The sequence below is a fragment of the Melozone crissalis genome, unplaced genomic scaffold, assembly GCF_028551555.1.
Source record: "Melozone crissalis strain CALT ecotype California unplaced genomic scaffold, PUWL_Pcris_2 ptg000004l_1, whole genome shotgun sequence".
Classification (NCBI taxonomy): Eukaryota; Metazoa; Chordata; class Aves; order Passeriformes; family Passerellidae; genus Melozone; species Melozone crissalis.
The window spans coordinates 21490857-21511686 of record NW_026535782.1 but is presented as its reverse complement, the minus strand read 5'-3'; the positions used below and the strand labels follow the sequence as shown (position 1 = coordinate 21511686).

The following is a 20830-nucleotide window of genomic DNA, read 5'->3' as shown; positions in this document are numbered from 1 at the left end:
TCTCAAGTTGAGGGTGACAGAAGTGTGGTTTCTGAATTCTTGGGTCAGTGCTGTGGTCACTAAGTCATTAGAATAAAATGATTAGGAGACATATCCTTTGGCTACTTTTTAAGAGGGAAATCAAGTTTCCACAAAGACAGTGGAGGTTTCCTCTGAAGGGGCTGGAGTGCCCAGTTAGCTGCTCAAGTGCTAGAGGGCAGTGAGAATTCAGATACGCTTCTCTGTTGGGTATTTTTATGTGATCTAAGGTGACTCTGGTAAAGGCATTGTTTTTCTGTATCAGGCATCAGAAGCATTTGTTGGCTGGACTACACAGTATAATTGGAAGTATTACAGTACTTAGTTTGAAGATATCTGAGTAGATCGTGTGTTTCCTAGAGCCTAATTCTACATAATGAATATTTACAAAACTGTCAAAGAGATCACTTAAGGCTTTTGGTGTGTACTTGCTTATGAAGTTAAACTCCATATTTATTTAAATATCATGTTATGTGAATTTGAAAGTCAGTAAAGACTTGAATTCAGGAGTTGGAAGTAGTTTGATTTTATTTGTTCTTCTGGTGCCAAAAGTTTGTGCATAAAAATGCATTTTGTTTAACTAACTTGTGTCCTTTGTTGTACTGAGTAAGCTGTAGTGCTTATCTCCTTCCAGCCTTCCTGTTTGGATTATACTGCTTTCTAGGAACTGTGTAGTATTGCTGTGTCTTAACTAATTTGTAACAAATAATCCATTTATGATAGAACTATTTAAAAATATTCAAGACATCTCATTTGGTGTTCCTATTACAGTCTTCTGTGTTTTGGGGGTTTTTTTTAATGCTTCCACAGTTTCTCTTGGAAATATGATCATAAATACAAGTTTTTCTATTTTGGGCAGCCTTTTGCCTTTGTATTTAACAACTGCATTCAACAATAAATCTTTTTATTTTACAGAGAAAGAGTTGCAGAAGAGCACTTTATTACATCCAACCTTCAGCAGTTTAGATGAAAAGAGCAGCATTTTACAGAAGTCTCTCAGTTCAGAGTATGCTTTAAATAACATCTCCACAGAGGATGGTGGCAATCCACATTCCAGGAAGAAACGTTTTCTTTCCTATCCAAGATATGTAGAAGTGATGGTCACAGCTGACACCAAAATGGTTCGTCACCATGGGCAGAATTTACAGCACTATGTACTAACTCTGATGTCAATAGTAAGTAAGTTCTTAAGCATTAGGAATTTTAATTATTTCTGTTCTGTTGTTTTCTTTTCTGCAACTTTCCTGTCTTCTGGTTTGATCAAATTCTGTATAATAAAAAGAGTTTACATAAACATAAATAAAAAAGATGGGTCAAAATTGGATCTTTTCAGTTTAATGCAGTATACCATGTGTACGTGAAATTATGAGATCCATTTCCTGATTTTCTGTTGCTTTAGAAGAATTCTTAAGTTTCAGGGTGTGAAAAATACATATTAATTACAGCAGACAGATATTAAATGGCATTGTGAAAAAAAAAAGCTTGGTTATAGTAATCCTAGTTTTTCACTTTTTCAAGAAACTTCAGATCACTATGGGTCAGACTTAGAGTTGGTATAATTTATTTGTGATCTTTATGTGGTAAATTCTTTCTTGAACCAAAAATGATTCAGAATATAGTACAGTAAGCTCTAAAATCAAAAGTTTTACCTTGACATCACTTGAATAATCTGTTAGGAAAAGGCATGCTAACATATTCTGCATTGTAATTATTCATAGATTTCTGTCCTTACATCTATTCAGGAAGCTTAATTTATATGAAACTACATCTACCTTGGGGGTAGCAAATTAAAGCACCTATCACATAAGTATCTATAGAGACATCTGCTTTTAGATGGCTTTTAACTTGACCAGTTACAGACATCTACTTTGGATGAACAGAATAGCACTGTAGTTTTACCATGATTAATTAACTTGCTTCATAAAAGTGCCCCATGCCATTTAGGATGTTGTAGGACATCTGATGTGGCTTCAGCTGCTGCTTCAGCAAGCTGTGCAAGTCTCCTGTAAAACATGTAAAACATGTGTTGCATCTGCCAGTTGTGCATTCTGATAACCTATGGTGCGTGAAGGGGCGCTGGGTAATAGGCACTTAGAGAACTGAGCTGAATTCTGCTCACTCTAATATCCACATCTCCAGCTGATGACACCAGAGCTGCTGCCATCTATTACACAGATGATGTAGGTATGTAAATTGAGAACATGGAGTTTCTTTTAATTAGTTTGTAAGAAAAATAATGTTTTGAGGGAGATTAGCATATGTTAATGTAAGCCTTCTGAATTTTTCTACTTTTAGTGGTGTGAAGGTACAAAAGTTCATGTATTACCAAAAAAAAAAATCCATACTGAAAGTTCTTTTGCCTCTTACAGTACAGAGGAATTCTTTTTGAAACAATTAATCCCTAAGATGCAATTTTTTTATAGTTACTTCCTTTATTAAAGAGGTTTACTAAGGAACAAAGTGAAGTGGTAAAGACATTACTTTAAAATAGAAGCTGTTTTTTAGAGCACTTTACAATAAGATGAAAGGGAACATTTATTATATCTATTTCATGAGGCCTTGTTGTGATTATAGGTAATTCCTGATTTTTTTTTAAGAAGAAATCATTATTCTTGCATCTGTAGATGTTGTACATTCAAGTACTATTCCTTACAGTGCCATATTTGTCTTGCACAGTTGGACTTTTAGGTGAATAAGATAAGCATTGTATAATTGCTATTAAAGATAACCCATACATGAACTGTTTTTAAGATCTAGTATTTAACATATACTGTATGAGTGAAAGAATACCAGTTCTTTTCTAAAAACCTTGTCATTTCTTTCTTGTGCTTTCCTACCTGTACTGTAAAACTGGGGTTTGACACTTACTGCTAGCTTTGGGGTAATAGCCTTCAATAGGCCACTGCATCTTTAATGTGAGTGTAATATCTCTGAATGCCTCTGAAGGTGGTAAGATCTATTGCTTGCATCTGTTGGCAGCTCTATTCCACATACATATAAATATATATATATATAAAAATATATATACGCAGAAGAAAATAATCTTGAAAGAAAAATTTCTTAAGATGTTATTTCTAGTAACGTTGAGCTTTTATAAATGCAGATATAAAAAGTATAAATTCAGATCTTATTTTTAAAATATTTTCTTTACAGTTCAGTAAATTCCACGCACTCTCCCTTCTCCTGCCTCCATTTCCCCCGCAGAATACAAATCCCAGCTTGTATCCCTTCCCTTTTGATTTCTTCCAAGCATTTTCAGCAATGGCTTGGAATCACAGAACAAGTGGAAATCATCTAATCCAACCCTCTCCTGATATAGATATTAGTCACACAAATAATGTGAATGAATATACAGCCTTCTATAACTTCTTATCCATAACAGTTATTTTTCTGTAAACTAGTAAAAAAATGTGAAGGATAGGAAAACAAGTGACTACCATTCTTTGCTATGTAATCTGCATTAGAATTTATCAGTATGCTTGTGGGTCATTTCTTGACCCACAGCCTCTTAGTGTTTGAAATGGAACCATTTTTGGTCTTATTTGATAGCCTATAAAGGAAAGAAATTAAACTTTTAAATTTTATCCTTTCTGCCATTATACAGATAGCTTTGGTTATTAAATTTTACTGGTACTAGTATCTGGTCAAGCAACTTCTGTTAAGGGAAATAGTCAGGTTGCTGGCATTTTAATTGAAGCATTACACTTTACTCTTGTAATAATTCTGAAACTTTTAAGGTTATTTGGTTCTGGCTTGGATATTAAAGAAACCTAAAAACTTTAAGCATATCAATCACATTAAATTCAATGCAACTTAGACATCTAGCTCCCAGAAGAACCTTTGAAATCCTTGCCCATTTTTCTTTTATTTTCTTTGGGGCTTTTTTTAGCATCAACAAAGCCACCAAAGCAAACTTGCTGCTGTTTTATGAGTGGAAAATAAGAACTGAAATATACTGCTAAATATTTTTAGGGTTTTAAGTATCTTGTCACTCATCCAATTCAACCTGAAAAGGCTTAGCTCTCAGCATGCAAGTAATCCCTTTAAAGAAAACTGCATAAATGTTGGCAATATGAGTATTCACATTACTTACATTATATCTTGGAAATACTTACTCATTCTGATTGAAATATGTACTTCAAGATAGAAGGAGTACCTTTGCCATAGGATTTTATGAAAAACTTTATTGTATTTCAACACAAAGAGTGATATTATTTAATGTGAAACAATAAATAAAACAATAAGAATACTGTAATTGCTTAACTTGCACAGTTTCTTCTTATTCCTCCAAGTATTGTATCAGCAGAGCAGGCAGTAGGCACTGCCTGAATAGATTTAGTAACTGGAGGACTTAGACTATGTTCTGAAAGTTCAGAGCCCCAGACATGAAGGCTTGAACTTAGCAACTGAGATAATTCATTAAAACACTGGAGTTTACTGTAAAATTCAAAACCACCTGAAATTTGGTTCCATTAAACATTTTGAGGTACTGTCCTCATTTTCTGAATCAATAACCTGATTATTGACATCCTTTTAAGTACTGTACTGCTTATATAGTTTGTTTGATAGTAAAAACAACCCTACTAGGTCCATTCTTAGTCTGCTTGCAGGAAAAACTTTGTAGTTTTGCCTTTTTGAAAAGAAGTCATGACATATAAAACCACCTGTGGTAGGGCTGTGATGGGCTGCTCAGACTCTGAACTTGGCTGACTGCCTAGTCATGGGAATGCTGAAATCAGAGCATGGGAGGGGAGAGCCATGCATTCAAGGAGGGGATTGAGACAACATCAATTTAGATCATTTAACTTGCAGCCAGCCCTAAAGGGTGTTGTATCATGGTAAACAGTACTGTTATAATATGGTGTTAAAAGCTGGTGCTTTTGATTTTTGTTAAGACAAAAACTTTGGAAAAGTTTCAGGGTTACCATCTTTTACTGACATATGTAATAGAAGGCAGTGATTAGTAGGATTTAACAGTTAAAAATTTTTCTAGCTAGAGTCTTGTTGATGCTTTTCTTTGCAATCATGATCAGCAATCATCGTGAAGTATCTCCTATATGGGAAGCGTGTGTGCCCCAATGTGTCCCATCATTAAAACCAGACTATTATTTTATCTTAATATATATGGGGTGAATTTAAAGACTGTTTTTATACTTTGCAGTTCATACTATACAATAGTTAACAGTTCATCTTTCCAGAACACACTGGGAAAACACTGATGCCTTTAAGAATATTTGGCATATTGATTTTGTCTATAGTCATCATTTAAAAATAGGCAGTAGACCTAAATAGTTTATAGGTTAATAATTTAATTTGTATTGCTACCATCTGAAAGGCAGTGAATATGGTTACATTCAAAATTTAGGGGTGAATATATTGTACCTTGTATCTGTTCCTTTGAACCTCAGTAGTGTATTTTTCCGCTTTCTCATTCAGATCATTGCATTAGTATTAAAGCCACAGGAATGTTTAGTGCTTTTTATCTCTTATCCAGTAAAAGCTAGAAGGCCAGCACAAGGTATATTTTTCTTGGCACAAGCCAAGGATATACCTTATTATGTTTCTTCTGTGTGTATAAAACCCCATGATCATGTGCATTTGGCATGGTTAAAATGAAAGTGGGTATTTGTTTATGTGCCAATAAGTATGCATAGCTGGAAACAATTATTTTCAAAGTATCATTCATATAAATTCTCCAAGCTGGCCTTCATATTTATCTTGACTTATGGGTATCTGTGGGGATATAAAAGCCAACTATTCTTTAGTTGTGACTGTCCTTTAATTGCATCGCCAGGATGCCTGTATATGAAATGTCATAGTGATACCCCACTACATCTTGAGGTTAATCAACTAATACAGAGATGTTAGAGTGCCCAGGTAGCCAAGGAAGGCCAATGACATCCTTGTATGAGAAATAGTGTGGCCAGCAGCACCAAGGCAGTGATTGTGCCCTTGTGCTCAGCACTGGTGAGGCTGCACCTTGAGTGCTGTGTCCAGTTCTGGGCCCTTCACTCCAAGACATTGAGGTGCCTGGAGCATGGCCAGAGAAAGGCAACAAGGCTGATGGAGGGTCTGGAGCACAAGTCATATGAGGAGTGGCTGAGGGAGCTGGAGGCATTTAACCTAGAAAAATTAGGCACAGGGGAACCTTACCATTGTGTACGACTACCTGTCAGGAGATTGTATTGAGTTGGGGAACAGTGTTGTCTCCCAAGTAACAAGTGAAGGACCAGAGAAAATGGTTTCAAGCTGCACCAGGAAGGTTTAGAAAAAAATATGTGATGGAGAGGGTTGTGAAGCATTGTAACAGGCTGCCCTGGGAAGCAGGGGAGTCACCATCCTTGGAGGTAAGTAAATATGGTGCTTAGGAGTAGGTTTTTATAGAGGACTTAGCAGTGTTTGGTTGAACTTAATAATTTTAAGAGTTTTTTCCTAACTGATTTTATTTTGCAGTATGTGGGCAGGCACATACTTGCATGTCTTTACATTTCACTGCTGTTATTATTATTTACTACAATTTTTGTCTAGGTGGTGGTTTTTGTTGTTGATTCAGTGATTAGACTTGTCTCTATGACTTTCTCTTCAGTAGTTCAAGAGGTGCTTCTAAGGTGAAGTCTTGGTACTGTCCAATTATGATAAAGGCCTTCCTTTAAACTGCTTGGGACCCATCTCATATAGGAATAGGAATGAGGAGTATAAGGAGACAATCTTGCCAAGCAACACTCGTGTTTCTCTGAGTAGCTTTTAACAGCCTGTCAATGGCTGTGTCTTCTGAAATGTTCTTTTAAGGTCGTTTCTTTTGGATTCTGAATGGAAGGATGGATTGACATTGTGCTGTACATGATGGCATTTGATGTGATCTAACTGTGGTACGTATTTTCATTGAACAGTTGTAGACGGTGATGATCATGACTGTTACCATCTTCTGAATTACTGCAATATTAAAGCTGTATCTTTACACTCATCTCAGTTACAGGTTAGAGGGGAGACAGAACACAGGCATTCCTGATGGGGTGTCCCCAGCTGGCAACTAAGCCCCACACAACCACTTGCTCACTCCCCCGCCAACACGATCAGGGAGAGAATCAGAAGGGTAAAAGCTAGAAACTCGTGGGTTGAGATAAAGGCAGTTTAATAGGGAAAGCAAAGAATTTATTCAGTGTTTCCTATGGGGAGGCAGGTGTTCAGCCATCTCCAGGAGAGCAGGGCCCCATCACATGTAATGGTTACTGGGGAAGACAAATGCCACCACTCCAAATGTCCCCCCTTCCTCCTCCTTTCCCCCAATGCATACACTGAGCACGATGGCACATGGTCTGGCATATCCCTGTGGCCAGTTTGGGTCACCTGTCCTGGCTGTGTCTCCTGCCAGCCCCCCAGGCACCCCCAGTCTCCTTCCCAGTGTCGCAGTAAGAAAAGCAGGAAAGGCCTTGGCTCTGTGTAAGCTCTGCTCAGCAATAATAAAAACATCTCTGTATTATCAACCCTGTGGTCAGCACAAATCCAAAACATACCCCTATACCAGCTAGTATGAAGATAATATTTCTACCCTAGCCAAAACCAACACAAAAGACATCTCAGGCTTTAAAAGGCATGTATGTATTCTTTCCTTTTGCCTCCACTAAAGCACTCCATGAGGTGACATGTAGAACCTCTACTTGGTTAACTGAGGGGATCGCAGCTTGAACAAGACTTGGGTGAGGGGGCAGTAGGTGAACTAAAACTTGCAGGGGAAAAAATTGGGAAGTCTGAGGCGTAGGTATACTTGTGCAAGTTTGTATGAGAAGTCTTTGCTGCCATGAGGATCTACTTGCGGAAGCCAGTTTTGTACAGAAATATGCATGCCACAGAATAGGAGTAGCCCCAGCAGAAATAACATGGCTCTTTCTCTGAAGCAGTAGCTGCTCATATATCTCATTACTTCAGACAATTTTTGGGTCTTATGAAGTATATGATAGAATCAATATGACACTGGAAAATGTGAAGGAGAAATCTCCCAGATCCTGGATATCTTACATCCTTTCAGCACTACAGTGATACATAGAAGATTCTGGAGCCTACAAAAGACATCCAAGCTGTGAAGTGATGCTGTGTTTCTTTCAGGGGATATAAATGTTTGTATTTTCTTGGTACCATGCTTGTGTATACCAGACAAGAGGAAAGAAAATGAGATCTTGTGATACAATGTTTAGGGGGGGAAAAAGAAAGGAAAAAAGAGCTAAACAAGATATATCCAATTGGATTTGGATATATCATTTACTTACCTTCCAGCCTCTAGGGGTACTTGCTTGTTTATCAGCACCTTTTCTAAATAGGGTGTTTTACCTCTATTCAGTCACACTTTCATGGACAGTTGCAACAGGATTGTCAAGAGAAACTCAACTTTGTGACCAAGTTGCTTCCAGTAAACTGGCAGCCACAGCTGTCTGACTTAATCTTTCACACTTCCATGAAAATAAAAGCTGTGATCCTTCCACTAAAGTGTAACTAGTTTAATTTATATTTTTCCCCATTCTTTGTTGTATTCTGATGTGAAGACTGGTTTTAAGAGTTTGAAAAATCTTTTGAAACTAATTTCACTTTATCTTGGCTATTATCTGCTACTTCTCTGAAGCCTGGATTTAGATCACTGTAAACCAAGTGGATCTGGAAATTGTAAAGAAATTGTGTATGCTATTAAATTCCTATCCCATTTCATCATCCCTTTTTATGAATGCTTCCAATAAGAGATGACTGAGAGCAGTATCCTTAGAATACAGGAGAAGGGACTACTTGCCTCTTAATTTTTTTTCACTGAAAATAAGAATCTTATATTCCAGATCTTTGATAGTTTCCTGCATCACTGTAAAATTTCAAGTCTCCGTGGATTATTTTAGTCTGCCTAGTTCCTTAGGTAAATCTTCAAGTTTGATTTGTGGTTATCAGTTTTCAGGACATTTCTCTTCACAGTTGTTCAACATGCTGAGAATGTATACTGAACTTTGCTGGTAAGAGCATCTTGTTATCATCATACAGTCTTGCTCTTGATCTTTTCAAAGCAGTGGTAATAACTAAATGTTTGGAGGTCATGGTCATGAGGCAAAGGATCCATAGTTTGACTCAAACATAGGATTAATGAGAGCAGCGTTATTTTATATTTAGCATGAACTTAGTTTCTCTCATAATGGAAACAGGTATGTTTCAGATTTTGGCAGGAGCTGCAGACTTCTGGCATCTACATGACATAATTTCAGTCCTCAGCTATTCTGCAGAGAGATAACCAGTACATAATTCAGATGGTGCATAGATATAGTGTTGAAAGTCCTGCAACAGATTCTCTTCAGGCATGCAGTGAGATATTTTTCTCTCATATACTTACTCAGTCTAATGCAGCTCTGAGGTATGAGTAACTAGTTTTGTGTTTTGAAGTTACACTCTTACTCAATTATTTTAAATGGACTTTGGGTCAACAGGCAGGAAGGAGGACTCTTTGTGTTTTGGGTTGGTTTCTTTGCCTCCTCTATGTTTCCAGATTTTGTCAGCAGGACAGCCTTGACAGAAAGCACTTGCACAGCAGTAAAAGATTTTTTTCAAAGAACTATTAATGTATATGAGGGAACATCCATCAACTACGGTATAAGTAGTACTACAACGATGAACAAGAACTGCTAAGTTTTAGTTACAAGAAGGATCCAGCCTTAACTCCTTGCCTGGATCATTCGAATCACCCAGGAGCAGAAATTATCTCTACTATAGCAGAGGAGGCATTTGGGAAACTTAAGGCTAGTTTTGCACTGAAGGTTAAAAGTCGCAGTTTAGGCATTCAGGCATTGTTTGGTGTTAGCTGAACCTAGTTAACTCTCCCATTCAGTTCTCAATCCCTTTGCCTATTCTACCTGATGTATAGTCTTAGAGTACTGGACAAGTCATGTGTTGGTTTTTGTTGATTGTGTCACTACCTCAGATGACCTGCATGCTCTTTACTTGACAGCCAGTGAAATGCATCTGGTTCCTGAGCTTCAGAGCTTTCTGTTCCAAAACCAGACACTAACAAGACTGATTTACAAGTTAATTAAGATATGTTTCTGACTAATTTAGTGGCATTCTGTGATGGAGTAACTGCACCAGGGGCAAGGAAAGAACTCTGCCTGGTCATCTGTAAAACCTTTGATACAGCCCCCCATTGCAATCTGTCCAGTGAATTGGAAAGATGTGGATTTGATGCATGGACTGTTAGATGGATAAGGAATTGACTGGATGGCCAGTCCAAAGAGGTATCATCAATGGCTCAATTTCCAAACAGAAACCAGTAATGAGTGGTGTCCCTCAAGGGTCCATATTGGAACTAACTCTTTATCAATGACACTGACAGTGTAATTGGATGCACTCACAGCAAGTTTTCACATGACACCAAGTTCAGTGACACGGCTGAGTTGCTTGAGGAGTGGGCTTGTGTGAATCCATGGAGGTCTACAAGGCCAAGTGCAACAACTATGTCCAGTGAAAGAAGTCTGTGTTACTGCTCTACACATGTAATCTTCTTGTATAAGTTTATACTGTAACAAATTCTCAGTTGTAAGTGCCTCTTATAAATGGTATTAGAATCAATCCTTGGAACAAGTGTCTTCCAATTCTTGGAATAAGCCAAAGATCCTCACAGATCTCATCTCAGATTCCTCTCTGACATGATTTTGGAATGCCATATGAACCCATATTCTGTTTCTTCTTTGCTGAAGAAAAATAAAACTTGAAAGAGCTGGGCTGGAATTAATCTGCCTTAGCCTCATACATCTAAAAATTAAACATCTTGTCTCTTTCCATAGTAAAGGGATGAAGAAATGAAATAGCTGCTCTTCATGTCTTGTATGGAAATGTATGTTTAAATACATATCTGTAGATAGTCATGTCTACAGAACAGCTCATCCCTTCTCCTTCTCAATTGACCATGACATCCATCTCAACTCATGTAACCTATAGGGAGCAAACCTATAGGAATTTGCTCCCTATAGGTTACATGAGTTGAGATGGATGTGATAATTGTGTTATTGTAAAACAGCAGTTCCTATAGGAGTATACTTTGACTGTGGAGAGGATAAAGGTCCAGAAATATCCTTTCTAAGTTTATCAAAGTGGATTTCAAAGTAGAAGAATACATTATGAGCTTGATTGTGGTTAAGTAATTTTGATATTAGAAAAATGATAGTTTATTCCCCTCAATTCTGCCTAAATTTTGCTTGAGCATTTCAGATACCTTTTGTAAAGGCTTCTGAGTTTGTCCATGCCCAATGGATTCAGCACTTTTGTGAGTATTTGAGAGATGTTCCTTATTCCCACCTAAGAATAATTGACTACTTGCTGGTTAGTTACCAAGAAAGGAGCCTGTATGGAAAGAAGCAAACAATAGCTGTACTTCTCTGAAATATGTTCTCCACATGGGTTCTGAAGCCCCTACCCTTATTGAATCCTCTACTTCCAGCTTGTTTGTCAACAAAGGAATGAAGGACAGTACTGCATATTGTGTTGTCTCCAGTTTAGAGACAGGTAGGGCATGAGTTGGGAGCCCCAGTTCTAAGTTTTAGCAGTATTAGTTGACCTGAGGTAAATAGAATTTATACACTGCAAGGCTGTGGTTTCACAAACAATTTGAGCCAGTTCAAGTGGCTCAAAAGACTTCTGAAAGAAGTCTGTTCTTCTTCCCCTTTCCCTCTGTCAGCACTTGTGTTGGAGACTGCACAAGAAATGAGAGCATATTGACCAGTAAAATGTGATTAAAAAAACCCCAAAAATTTGCGGTTGTATCAGTTCCTTGATCACTTTGGAGCCTTGCAGCCTTAGCACAAGCTTGAAGGGAGGAAAGGCAGTACTGTGTTTGGTGGCAACTCTTGTTTACATAAGGCTGTCATTCGACTACTGCTTTAAGCCAGAATTCACATGGATGAGGTTTCTGAAGCTGTTACTTGGATTGCATAAAATTTTTTTTACTGTTTTTATGAATAATAACTTTCAAAGTAGTTCACTTTGAAAGTTGCATGGAATTGACTCATGAATTTTACTATCTGTCTGCAAGGGTATGTATAAAAATGCCTGTTGGGTATATAAATACAAATTTTATGAATGCAGAAAGATATCTTTGTATATGTCATGTTTATTTTTTATACAGTTTTACAGCTCAGTCTAGCTTCCATTAAGAGCAAGATAAAAACTTATTTGTTCAAAGTTGCTTTTTAAGACTCTCTTATATTTCCATTGATTCTGCAAATCATCCATATAAAGCAGCTTATGCCTCACAGTCACAGTAACAGTACTTTTTTCCTTTCTTTGATATTTTATCAATAAACTATATAAGTGTACTTTTTACATTATCATTTCAACATGTTGTCTCTCTGTTTGGAAATGACTATAGTGAAGCTATTTGCATATTAAAAACTGAGAAATTCTTTTTTTTGTCACCGTGTCCTTGGGTAGAAGGTACAGTTGGATGCATGAGATACCTGTTGTGTAGTGGCTTGATTTGCTTTGGTAATTTGTTTGTTTCATTAAAAGAGATAGTTTACCAGGTGAGTTTAATACTCTAATCTTCTTTTTTTCTCATTAGGTTGCAGCTATTTATAAAGATTCAAGTATTGGAAATCTTATAAATATAGTTATTGTCAAATTAATTGTAATTCACAATGAGCAGGTAAGAAAAGAAATATTTAAAAGATTTCTTTCTTATATTAGAAACAAAATGCATGAACTTACATTGTAATTACAAAGTTGTTTTTTTTTAATTTAAATATAAAATATTTTTTTAACTACATAATTTTGTTTTAAAATAGGAAACAATATGTCAAATGCAATGTTAACTTCAAGGCCTGTATTTAATGCCTCTATTTTCCTGTCTGTATTAGTAAGTCCATTTGACCTATACTGACATAAACCAGATAGTATATGAAAGCGTATGGCAGAACTACCTGAAGTGTGGTTGTGCTCATGGAAACATGACAGGAAAATAGTACTTTTTATAGAGGGTTCCGATGGAAGGCTTTCAGCCCTAACAGCTGTAGTATTTTAAGATTGTAAGAAGTACTTGCTTTTCAAATATGTGGATTTATATTTATTTATTATAAATGTTTTGTCACTATATTTGCTAATATTGAGCACATGGTAAATGCTCACATACATTGTTTAGAATAATGGCTTCTTTTGACTGATGACTTGTAGATGAATTCAGATCTGACCCTTCAAAGAATGTGCTGAGGGAATTCTTATGTCGAGTCCTGCTGACTTTCTTTCCATGCACAAGTCATTACTTTGTAGATTAGCAGCACAAATGACAATGCAGTAAGTGCAAGTGCATGAATATTGAAGCCCTTATTTGATGTTTTTGGCCATTTCTTGCTTAGGAAGGACCAGCTATCACTTTTAATGCAGCTACCACTCTGCGTAATTTTTGCTTATGGCAGCAAGCACAAAACACTTTGGATGATACTCACCCTTCTCATCACGATACTGCTGTTCTCATCACCAGGTACAGTATCTAAAATAGCCACAGTTACCCACCTAGGTGAGACAAATGCTTCAGTTTTGTTTTTACAATATAATCTTTCAACCATTCATTATTCATAGATAAGTGAATAACACTATCTTGCCCTTCCAAAACACTGATTATCAATATGTGAGCAATTACTCTGACATTGCTGTATTGATAGATAAGCATCTGATTATCCTTCAGGTAATGACAGAAATTAATTAGACCTGCAAGTGTTGCACGGAAGTTAAATCTCTAGTTTTGGTACATATATGTGACAGGGGAGGAGTGTTGTTAGAGTCAGCTGAAGGATGCAGTGACAGACAGCTCCTGATAGCCTGATGTAATCAGAACTATGAAAAGCATAAAATGGAAAGCATATAAATATTAGTATCTTTTCTGCCTGTACACCAGTCACCTCAGTGATGGTTCTGATGTTCATTCCTTTGGAATAGTCTCTTTTTCACTGATTTTTCCCTCAGTAAGGTTTCAAGTATACTGCAATTTGCATGTTTTTCAGCATCATTTCATACTTAAGCTACCTTCTGCTTCTAGAGAAAGAACATAATATATTTTTATTCTTTGCATGCTAGATAAAAGGCATCACTGTGGGCTTAGTCTGGTGAATTTAAATTACTTCTTTCACTAGAATACAAATGGTTTGAATGGCCTGTAACATTAGAAAATGAGAATCAGATTTGCAATTGCTGTAACTAGTATAGCAACAGTGAAATACTTTTCAAATATTCTTTTATATACTGTAATGATTTGAAATAAATATTTTCTTTCAAGGGAAGATATCTGCAGAGCTAGAGAGAAGTGTGATACTCTTGGTGAGTTACTCTTTTTCATCAGTATGATTTTACATATATAAGAATATTAGTGTCAATATTGGTTTAGGAATAGTCAGAAAATAGATCCAAAATTTAAACCACACAGACAAAAATAATGGTTTCCCATTTCTTATTGCTATTCTCTCCTGGCATGTACTTTGGTGCCAGGTGGTTGTTTGTTTTGTGTAAATTTGCTACATACTTGAGGCACAACTTTTGACTTGAGTGCCATAGCATTCACTGTAATGCATGGCAATATGTGACAATTCATTCCCTTAAGCTTTTATATAAGGATTCAATTTTGCAGGTTTAGCAGAGCTAGGTACAATGTGTGACCCACTGCGCAGTTGTTCTGTAAGTGAAGAAAATGGATTGAGTGCTGCTTTTACTATAGCACATGAGCTTGGACATGTGTAAGTACATATTTCTTGGCAGGTAATTGTTTTTGTTTAATTTCCTTTTTAATGTGACCAATTTTCAGCAGTGGGATTTGCATTTCTAAGAGGTTGCAGTTTGATGTGGCCTTTCAGAAGAGTCATTATTTTTGCCCCTTGCAGTGAGCCTGGTTAAGAAATTGTGAGTTTTATAACTTGGTTGGTATCCTTAATTTTAGGAAAAACTGTCCAAAGAGATGGATTCTCTCCTTTTGTCATATGAACTGGTTGGGAAACTGGGACATACCCTAGGTAGTGCAAAATAGTCTGTTAACTCTAAGTGTATTCTAGCCCTGTTAGGAATTTACCTTTAAGAAAAGACAATTGTTAATATAACACAGAAATATTCTTCCTTGTGTTTGATCCTTTCAGAGTACAGTAGAGTAACACAAAGAGAAATACTTTACACTGAAAAATAAGAGGAGATGACAGCATTTTATTTTATGAAGCATACCTCATCAGTGATGGCAGAAAGGTGCTATACTCTAGCTCCATGAGCATGCTGCAGTGTAGGTAACGATGACGGTACAGAGCTCAGTAGCTAGCTTGTTCATTTTCTTGTGCCTGCAAGTCCACTTAGACACATGCTATTTGTCTTGGTACTTGAACTGAGATAGTAATGTAAGATGTTAGTTGCATTGAGTATGATAATCGTGTGCTCTGCAGTTTTTGTTTCTGAGTAGTGAGAGTTATGATGTGAGTGTTGGGTTGCATGTTGTGAACAGACCAGCCATGGCCTGTATATTCAGTTGAGGACATGGGTTGTTCCTTTATAGTGTCGCACTCCTAAAACACTGGAATTTTTCTGGTAAGCTAAAAAAATATGTTTCTTGTACAATTCTTCCTGTACCCACCACTATACAACTAGGAGCATTTGGATAAGGGGATAATTATGTAAGTCATTTTAAAGATACCTATTGCAAAAAGGTCAGATAGATGCATTAGGTCCCATTAAATTTTAAGGCATTCTCAAACTCAAAATTCAAGCATTTGCTGCTGCAGCAAAGAAACTTTCAGTTAATTATTGCTGAATTTGTTTTGGAGTTTATCTCTTTTGCTTTTTAGGTTTAATGTGCCTCATGATGATAGTTTTAAATGTAAAGAAGCTGGAATTAAACACCAATATCATGTGATGGCTCCAACTTTAAATTATCATACAAGTCCATGGACCTGGTCAAAATGCAGTCAAAAATACATCACTGAATTTCTTGAGTAAGTATCAATATAATGCTATGGTTTGGAGTGGAGTTTTTTGGTTTTTGGTTTTTTTTTGGGTTTTTTTTGCCTTACCAATTTCATTTATTTCTGAGAAGTATTTTAAAGGTATTGCTTAAATATAGTTTTTGCACTGTTCTTTGGTTTAACCACTGACTTGCAGGGCCTCAGTCCTCCAGAAAAATACATGTATTTAACTTTTTTTGTGAATTATAACCATTAAAGTTGCACTGAACATGTAAAGCTTAGAAATTTTTTTAATGTAGTGGTATTTTTGATTGAAAATACCTTTAAGATTATTTTAGTAGGTTAGAATAGGCACCCTTTATTTTCTAAAGTTTTTTTGTTAAAAATAAGTGATGGGTATAATTTAGGTAGTACCATTTTTTCCTTTTTTAAAAAATGAGAAAAAACCCCACTTAATTTTTTTTTGGTGGATCTAAATGCAAAACACAAAAAAAGGAAAATCAAGTGATCTGGTACATTTCTTTATTCATTAATTCAGTTAAAGTCATTATACAGGCAAGTAAGCATGCAAACACATAACTCTGCTGAGATATGTGTGTGTAAAATGTTGTGTGAATAGTGAGAAGGTTCCCAATGAGTTGAGTGATTTATTCACATTTTGTTCCTGTTTTACAACAGTACTGGTTATGGTGAGTGCCTCCTAGACAAACCTAGTGGAGAAACATACCATCTCTCCTCTCAGCTGCCTGGGTCAATGTATGATGTCAACAAGCAGTGTGAGCTTACTTTTGGTATTGGGTCACAAGTATGCCCTTACATGGTGAGTGAAAACCAGGCAAATTTATGCTTAATCTAGGCTAAAAAATTACTGAAAAGTACTGGTTTTGGAATGATTTTATCCTGAAATAAGTAAAATTTCAGGTTATATTGTTTTGAAGTGGAAGAGTTCAGTATACAGCATTGCAATTTCACATGTGAGAAATCTATAGCAATAGAAAATAGGTTTAATTCATTTTGATTTCCATATCTATGAATGTGAGAATTCTTTTAAAATATCTAAAGCTGCATATGCTAAAGTTTCCTGCAACAACTTAAAGGGATTTATTTCAGCACTTCCTGCAAATGTTTTCATAATATCTTACATTAGCAGATCTTGCTTCTCTGCTTCTTTTAATGCTTTTTAGAAACTTACAACTTAAAAATAGACCATCTCAAACATTTCTTCTAAATGTTTGTTCCAAATTGTAGATTCCCTCTACTTTGTCAGAGTCCAAAAATATTTTCATGCCTGACAGTTTTGTATACAAAACTGAGAGAAAACTCAAACAGATTAGTACTGAAACTTAAGTTGTATCTTGAAAACTTAATGTGGCCGTTGCAATATAAACACAAATATAACACTTTATTCACTGCTGACAAGATTTTGGGTAGAGTTAGATTTTGGAGCAACTTGTAAAATTCCTCTACCAGCATTGTATGTCTTGTTGGAGCTGTTTAAAGAAGAGCATTTAAGCTCAAATTCAAACTGAATTAAGTGGAGCTTTTTGGTGAGGTAAAATGTTGTATAAAGAGGGGTCAGACTTTGTGAAAATATTAAAGGAAAGGAAAAGGGGATTTCAAACACCTGAAGATGGTGTTACTGAAAACTGATTTATAAATTTGTTTAATCTGTAAGGGTTATTTGTCTATTAAGAATCTTTTAGCAATTTGAAAATGAGGCTTTCTGCTTAATTTTCTAGACAGTACATTTAATTCCTGTTAAATTCACTTAGGGTCCTCTTCTGAGGGGTTCAATGGAAACTGTTGTGTGTAGTATTACCCATAACCTCTTACACTTTTAAATAAATTTTCTACTGAAGTAGAAAATGAAGTTATCTATTAATCTGATGGGATCAATTTCAGAAATTCCACATTCCTGCTTGGTCTTAAGCAAAATGTGTTTTGGTTCTGTGGGGCTTTATCTGTGAAAATAGCAAACCCTAAGCCTGCATGGTGTGAGAAAATAAAAATAACACAATCAATAAAACAATAAAATAATCACCACTAATGTCTAAAATGGTATTGCCAGTGCAAAAAAAGTAACCTGGTTTTCTTTTTAGAAACAATGCAAACGCTTATGGTGCACGAGCACAGAAGGTGTTCACAAGGGCTGTCGTACTCAGCACATGCCTTTGGCTGATGGAACAGCTTGTGGTGTAGGCATGGTAAGCCTTGTTTTGTTTCTCAGTACTTGAAATTTTGGATGTAGGTAAGAAAGATGAGTGCTTGCTGTGTGACAATACTGTGCCTATAGACTACTGAGGGTGTGAAAATTGTCTACCTGACTTTACATGCTGTTTCTCTTAGTTCTGTAATCTTGTGACATAAAAACCCACAGTTTGTCTATTCAGAGTAATTATGAAAGTTTACAGATGCCACACTGGTTTAAAATAGGTGAAAGAAGTCAGGGGAAAGTTGACATCTTTCCTTCTGTTTGAAATGTTCAGCTCATGCATAAGTTGTTTTTTTCCTGATTGGTAGGGTCCAAAGTAAAATTATCTGAAATATGACATCCTTAAACTGTGTTTCCCCCAGTTCATCCTGTAGAGGCTGTTTATCGAACCAGCACAAATTACATATGAGTCACTTAGGTACAGGTGTATGCTTTTTGTAAGAGGGAGTCTTTGGATTCTGGTCTCAGATATTTATATCTGCACTGTATCTGTTTCAGAGCAAATAGGAAAGCATGTGTCAATAGCTCTTCACCCGCTCCAGGAAGTGCCTTTAGCACACATAACTCATGTTCATTTTCTGTCTTTCCTACTGTAACATAACTCAGGATATTTGGGTCTGTTCAGTGCTAGAAACAGAAGCTCTCTTCTCATTTATACCCCAATGTGTAAGACTACCTGGCTGCTTGAAGTACAGATTAAATGCTTTGACAGATTAAAGAAAAAGAAGTGGAAACTGCATTTCCTATGTTCTGCTCATTGGTTTATTTGGTAAGGAGTTTTTGGGTGATAAGGGTGCTACTCACTACTTCTTCATTCGCAAGTCTTTGAATTCTGATCCTGATCTGTAAAATTGGACAATATAGCCTTCCTTGGGATGTCCATAAGGATCGTGAATATCTTATTACTAGATACAGTCAAGGCACTTACAGAACCTCAATAGAAACAGAAGCAATGGCAGAGGCTAGTTGTATCCAGTTTCCAGTTTTGGATTTGTATGTGGTTTGGGAAGTGAATAAAAATAAGGTGCTTAAGTTCTTTACTGGTCTAGTATTTGTCTTCTTCATGTCTTACTTCACCACCAGCAAACAGGAGTGTTTTCTTATTTGTCAGGGTATTGTGAGAATAAATGTTTTTGAGATTTTACATGGTAAGGTATGACAATGATTATCTTAAGTATGGGTGGTTTATTATGTTGAGCTGCTTTTATATAGTAGTGTGCTTTGGCGGCTTCAGGTGGCAATGTGGGAGCAATGTTAATTTTTTTAAAAATAATTTTATATGTTCAAAAATTATTAAAAGCTCTAATTTAATTTCCTTGTATAATAGGCAGCTACATTTCACTCAGTTATTTCTAATTTTTCCTCAATAACTTTTAATCTTACGAGATTCTATGTTTGGTAAGACAATATTAATGAGGAATTTGAAAATAGTGTCTTAATGGAAAACAAATGTAGTGGGTAAACTGTCTCAAATGGCTTCTTTCAGTTTTGCAAGATTAGAAAAAGTTACTTGAAGGCTGTAGTGGAAGCTTTGCTTGATTGTAGCCTCTGCATGCTGTTGGTGTTAAAATGTTTAACCCATTTTTCAGTCAGTCATTCATCAGAAAGGAAGTTCTTCTTTTATGTAAACTTCATTTGTCACCTTCAGTTAAATTGACTCTAATTTACCAACATCAGAGGACTTCTTTTATAGAAGAATACAAAAACCTTTTTTATGTAATTAGCGCAGTGGAACCATTTTTCTCTAGGAAGTAAAGAGCTAATTATGGTCATTACCTCTGAAAGATGTAAGAAAGAACAGCAATTAATTAATCTGACAAATTGTCATCTGTTCCTGACTAAGGGACAGCTCTTCTCAAGCTCAGACTGCAAGTTGCCACTGATGTTAATGGGCATAAGAGATGGTGACTATTAATTGTAATTAATATTTCCCAGCAAGCTAAATTGATTTATTTTTAGCATTTACAACATTATTGCTGTGATGGATACAGAAAAGACCCATTTAAGGCATTTGTTATTTTAGTATCAACTTTTTAAGTTCAGATTTCAAACATCATGTGTTGTATTATTGGATCTTGCTCGATGGACTGCTCTAATAGTTGGATTTAGTGAAGCATATCTGAGTCACAAAAAACCCACCTCCAAAGAAGAAAAATTGTTGAAAACACCTCTCTTCCAGGAGTGGCATTCTCAGAAAAAGTCTTTATTGGTATGAAAATAACAGCAAAAATACCCAGTAAAGTATGAGTCGTTTATTACTGGTTTTTTGAGGCACTCCAAAAGGTTGCACTCTGGTCCTTCCTGGATTCCTGAGGAGTATAGAAATATGCCCATATTCTTTTGATTCCTTGAGCATTGGAATGGGGAGGTAGGACGTAGCTATATGATTCTGACCTAAACTTTTCAGTGTCCTGGGGATATCCCCGTGTTCTGCATAATGGCAGTTTGCTACTTGAACACTGTAAAAAACTAACTGTCCATGAAGTTTGGAAAAATCTCTTTAACAGCAAGAAGGAATTCACATGGTACAAGTAACAGTTGGATTGGAAAGAATGTGCTTTTCTGTGTTTTAGAGACATGTTAATCAATTCTATTCACTGTAGATATGTAATGTGTATTGAGATAACATCTAAAAATATCCAGAATAGCAATCAAATAAACT

At 36.1% G+C, this 20830-nt stretch overlaps 1 protein-coding gene across 1 annotated transcript in view; it reads left to right on the top strand.

Annotated features, from left to right (window-relative positions):
- ADAMTS20 (ADAM metallopeptidase with thrombospondin type 1 motif 20) overlaps positions 1–20830 on the top strand; it is an 84850-nt gene that overhangs the window by 14561 nt on the left and 49459 nt on the right. The window contains exons 4-11 of the mRNA XM_054274800.1: positions 934–1193; positions 12593–12676; positions 13383–13507; positions 14300–14340; positions 14648–14753; positions 15840–15986; positions 16635–16776; positions 18056–18160. Coding sequence (XP_054130775.1) covers positions 934–1193; positions 12593–12676; positions 13383–13507; positions 14300–14340; positions 14648–14753; positions 15840–15986; positions 16635–16776; positions 18056–18160 — 1010 coding nt within the window. The remainder of the gene's footprint in view (positions 1–933; positions 1194–12592; positions 12677–13382; positions 13508–14299; positions 14341–14647; positions 14754–15839; positions 15987–16634; positions 16777–18055; positions 18161–20830) is intronic.